This window comes from Rattus rattus, chromosome 8, assembly GCF_011064425.1.
Source record: "Rattus rattus isolate New Zealand chromosome 8, Rrattus_CSIRO_v1, whole genome shotgun sequence".
Classification (NCBI taxonomy): Eukaryota; Metazoa; Chordata; class Mammalia; order Rodentia; family Muridae; genus Rattus; species Rattus rattus.
This window is the reverse complement of record NC_046161.1, coordinates 15,610,521-15,616,109: the sequence shown is the minus strand read 5'-3', so window position 1 is coordinate 15,616,109 and position 5,589 is coordinate 15,610,521. Positions and strand designations below refer to the sequence as shown.

At 33.3% G+C, this 5,589-nt stretch overlaps 1 protein-coding gene across 1 annotated transcript; it reads right to left on the bottom strand.

Annotated features, from left to right (window-relative positions):
- Positions 1-1,096: 1,096 nt before the first annotated feature.
- LOC116907406 (putative gustatory receptor clone PTE01) lies at positions 1,097-2,041 on the bottom strand. Its single transcript, XM_032910363.1, has one exon. It carries the CDS (start codon positions 2,039-2,041, stop codon positions 1,097-1,099), a length of 945 nt encoding a protein of 314 aa, XP_032766254.1.
- Between the last annotated feature and the right edge of the window lie 3,548 nt (positions 2,042-5,589).

Sequence of the window (5,589 nt, the reverse complement as noted above, 5' to 3'; positions counted from 1 at the left end):
ACCAACTGGGCAGATGATGGAAAAATGGGAAATGGTAGTAATGTTTAGGGAGTCATTTTTAAAGTACTAAAGAGTCTTATAGAAAAATAATATTATACAATCCATTATCAAATACAATGCACATATTGATAGAAAATAACAATAAAATCTTTAACCTGAATTACATTTTATCATTTATTAAAGATAAGAGCCTACTTGGATACTCATTATGTGGATGTAGAATTTTCAGGCATTTTTGAAGATAAATCATCACTGCAGGGGAATATGAGTTATATAAATAAATATTATATTCAAGATCATTTCAGAGATTGTAAAAATTCTACATTAATATAATGTTAAAACTCAAATGTTTTATATATATTTGTAAAATTCATACATGTGTATAATGACATATAAGCATATAAATTTCACATTTCCACTTCAATCCCACCAGTTCTCTCTATTTCATTTAATAGAGGATTTCCACCAAACTTCATGAATCTTTTCAAGTACCTGATTGAGTCCTACTAGTGTTGCCATAGATTCTCAAGTTAGAGGCTAACCTAGAACATGTAAATGATATTAGTGATCAAATAATCAAAAGAGAATGAAGGTCTCTTCCACAGAAAATATATACTGCAAATAGCTGTTCTATGAAACCCAGGACAGCAACACAAATATCAATCGTTAAAATTGAACATTTTGCATATAATTCAAATTATATTAATTTCATATATACATTCAGATAAGTTATGTTAGGAAACTATGGAAAATCTTTACTTCATGAGGTTAAACGATTATGTTTTCATTTGCTTATGTGGTATATGCACGACAGTTTTTAACAGTCAAAAATATTTCTAGTTGCAAACTTTGGTATTTCATTGTATAAAAACATCTGTTGCACCAATTTTTATAAAGTTTTATGTTCAGAAACTAGGCCACAGTAAAGCTATAACATGTAATTTGGACAGGCACAGCAAAGATGCTCCTATATTTACTACATGTTTACATTAAATTTTGAACATTTTATACTAAGAAATTTATATAATCAGTACATTTTTCACTATGTAATTCTCAGTTATGTGACCCACAATTAAAGAAACTATATATTAAGGGATTATATAGGTAGGTAACATGTTATTTGACTAAAACATTTCTGGAGGGCTTTTTTTATATCCCTGTTTCTTAGGCTATAGATGAAAGGGTTCATCATGGGAACAACCATAGTATACATTACCGAAGCCACCACACTATCCTTGGAAGAACTAGAAATAGATGAACTAAGGTACACACCAAGACCTGTCCCATAAAATAAGCAAACAACTGACAGGTGAGATCCACAGGTAGAAAAGGCTTTATACTTCCCTAATAATGAGGGAACTCTAATAATGGAGGAAATAATTTTATAGTAGGAGTAAAAGATTCCTGAGGCAGGGAGGAAACCAACAATGATACTGACAAGAAATATGACTATGTTATTGATAGAGGAGTCAGAGCAGGCAAGCCTTAGAAGCTCTGGAACATCACAGAAGAAATGTGGGATTTCTATGTTAGTGCAAAATTTTAGTTGTGACACCATCAAGCAGTGTACCTGTGAATCCATGAGACTGATACAAAATGATACTATGACCAAACATTTACACAGACGAGGATTTAGAATGACTTGGTAGTGTAGAGGGTGACAAATGGCTACCCATCTGTCATAGGCCATCACTGTGAGTAGTAGGCTGTCCATACATCCAAAAAGGAAGAAGAAAGTCACCTGAGTTAGGCAGGCTGCATAAGTTATGGATTTGTTATTGGTCTGAATGTTTCTCAGCATTTTGGGAATGGTGGTGCTGCTGAAGCCCATGTCAGACAATGACAGATGATAGAGGAAGAAGTACATGGGACTGTGGAGGTGGGAATCAGAGCTGATGGCCACGATGATGAGCACATTTCCAAGGTCAGTGAGCAGGTATATGAGCAGAAACAGTACAAATAAGATGGGCTGCAGTTCAGGGTCCTCTGACAGACCAAGGAGACGCAATTCCAAGTTATTTGATAAATTATATGGTTCCATTGGCTAGAATGTCTTTTTAAAAGAAAAAAAATATCGTTGTAGTGAATTAAGCATTGTAGAAGCAACTGGCTACATACCTGTATCTTTGCAATCCAGCAATTTATAAGAAATAATTCATACATGCTAACTTTTAAGGTTTAAACATTATTTATTTATTTAAAAAAAGGTCTATAGGCTAGAAACTTTTTCTTCTGTTTAGTACTTACTTTGAGCATTTACGACACATAATCCATGATTTAAATTGAAGTCAGTGGGGTTGACCCTGTCTAGTCAGTGTAAGAACCTAATTGAATCCCAAAATAAAAGGGATAAAGAATGCATTCACTAATAAGTGGATTTTAGCCCAAAAGTTTGAAATACATAAGAAAAAATTCACAGAACACATGAAGATAAAGAAGAAGGAAAACTAAAATGTGGATGTTTAATTCCTTCTTAGAATGGAGAACAAAACACTCATGGTGGGGGAAATAAAGGGGCAAAGAGTAGAGCAGGGACTAAAGAAAAGGTCATTCAGAGACTACCTAATCTGAGCAACCATACCATAGACAGCCACCAAACCCAGTCACTATTGTTGATGCCAAAAAGTGTTTGCTGACAGGATATGGGCATCTGATGTGTTTATAAAGAAATGTGATTCTACCAAATAGAAACTTATGTAAAGCAATGAGGACCTCATGGACAGCATTGGTGGTAAAGTGAACCGTTTTCTCAAAAAACGTCAACAAAAGCAAAGGAATACATGCAAGAAAAAATACTTTTATAAGAAGGAAAATAAAGTGGACTTTTCTAGTGGTGCAATTTAGCCATTGGAGGCTTGCTTAGAATCATGCAAAATGAGATTAGATATAAAGTCCTAAAAATAACAACAATCAAATAATAATGAAATGAAAATGTCAGGAGCAAATGGAACAAAAATGAGTGAAAAAGGGGAGCAAATTGAAGTATCAAATAACAATATTTTACTGAATGCAATAATACTTTTTATTTTTAATATATACTGTACTTAATTTCATCTGTCATTAGTTCCAGTCCCAAGCTAGTTATCATGATTTTCAAATCTACTCACATTTACAACATCTGGAGTAAGGTTAGATGAGAAAATAATGATTTGTCTGAAGTCCCACTGGTAACACATAACATATGAGATGAACACTCATATTTTATTAAATCACTTAGATTAAAAGTAAAATTCTAGCTAATAAATAGATTATTGAATTAAATTAGTTTAAATAATTAAAATTAGTTTAAATAGTAAAACATTTTTCACTTTCCCCAAAAACACATGTAAACAGAAATTCGAGATATAGTTAGAAATTTCCCAGTATACACTAACAATGGTGATTTTAATATGTGTGTGAAAAGTTTTTGTGGGTCAGAGGTCAACTTTGGGTATTCTTCACTCTATTTTTTTAAGAGAGAGTCACCTATGGAATCTGGACCTTTCTTGAACTACATTGGCTGGCTAGTCAAACCAAAAGATCTGCCTATTTCAGTTCACCTAGTTTTAAGGTTACAGAAACACACCAATATACCCACCGTTTTTTGTATTACAGTTTATAGCTGAACTCAGAAAATCATTTTACAAAACAAACATTCCACCACTGATTCTTCTCTCCCAATCTCTCTAATAATTCACTGGTTTTTGATATTCATTTCCTATAATTGTTTTCATCTTTATTTTTATTACCAGGTGTTTGATATTTTTTGTTAATAGATTAGAGGGCCATTATTTTCTTTTTCTGGTTGAAAAATTCTACTGAAGTTAGAATTCACAAGGGTAGAAAACTAAAGAATATATGCTAATCCTCAAATTAACTTAGTAATCATAACTAATAACAAACTTCATAGAATTTTTGATAAAATTTTGCTTACTGATGCATTTCTACTACTGATTACTCCATAACGTATAATTTTATCTTTATGCTACCAACAATGTAATAACCCTATCTCTCTTTTGTGTCTTGCATAGATTAATACTTACTAGGCTGTAAATTATTTCCACCTGACAATGACCACAAGTGACTGATACACTCTTTCACTCTTGCCAGGGGTGTGATGATAGCCCAGTTCTGTGTTCAGGACTGGTAGAAAAACAGTAAATAATGACACTTCCCATGTGGCTGATGAAAATGTGAGAAGGAAACATAAATATGAGTTATTCTGGAAGAGAAATGTTAAAATCTAGAGCTGGAAGGGAAAGTGGTTATTTATGAAATTTTGAGGCTCTATTTACAGAGCTAATAATTATGTTCCAGACTATTCAAATCTCTAAGGATCTCTTAATAATAGTTTAGAAGAGAAAGGGCAAAAGTTAATATACTAAAAAAGATGTAACCCTTCCTTTCTCAGGAAAAAGCTTAATTGTACTGTTCTGACCTCCACGTTGCAAAGATATACAAAACTAATACATATAATTTCAATTAAATGAAGCAATATGAGGTTTCATAAGTGAAATTTTATTGAATGATTAAAGTAATTTGTACATAGCTAAATTTTCCATATAAAGTATCATATATAATTTCTATTTTTTTAATTGATGTCTGTGAGAAAAAAAATGTCTTCTACTTTCTCTCCCATGAACATACTTTCTTCATTAATTAACGTAAAGAAAAGATGACATTTTCTAGTCATATTCAAATGATCATTTGAAAATCTGAATGTTATTCAACTGTAATTCATCTCTTTAAAATAAATTTCTCTTCTTATTCTCTTTGCCTCACTACCACTTCTTATTAACCCATTACAATCTCAGTATGTATAAGAGGTTGTTTTCAAACTTGAGATCCTTTTGTCTCAGTCTATTGGGTGTTGAGTTTACAGATGTGAGAAGATTTGGTAATCTCAATGTTTAACACCTCAGTCTTTTGGAAAATATGTTTAGTATATAGAGTGCAATGATGGAAACTTAATAAAAATTATGGATTTTATTGTACTTATCTTATTTACTTACATTTCAAATGTTATCTGCTTTCCCACTTTCCTGTCCATAAACACCCTATCCTGTTCCCCCTCCTCCTACTTCTATGAATGTTTTCCTCCACAAATCCACTCATCACTTATTGCCTCCCAGCCATAACATTCCACTACACTGGGTAGAGGGTGGGAGCTTTGGCAGGACCAAGGGCTTCTACTAGCATAGGTGCATGACAATGCCATCCTTGGCTAGCACTCAGGATTGTCCACACTTATAAGAATCCAGCTGTCTAGAACAGGATCTGGGTAATGAAGATTATCTTCTACTACACATTTCAGTTCATTTTGGGCTCTTCTTAATTACAATTCTATGGATGAGTAGCTACATACGCAGTTGGAGCTCTGGGTCAGTACATGTACGGGTAGTGCTTTAGTCCCTGGGAGCTCCGGATGATTGACATTGTAGTTCTTATAAAGTTGCAAGCCCCTTCAGGTCTTTCCATCCTTTCACTAATTGCTCCAATGGGGGTCCCATTCTCAGTTCAGCTGTTTACCACTAGCATTCTCCTCTGCATTTGACATTCTCTGGTTGGGTCTCTCAGGAGAGATCTATATCCAGTTCCTGAAAGCATGCA

Coding starts and splice junctions, on each gene's coding strand:
- LOC116907406 (XM_032910363.1), bottom strand. CDS start 2,041: ATGGAACCATATAATTTATCAAATAACTTGGAATTGCGTCTCCTTGGT.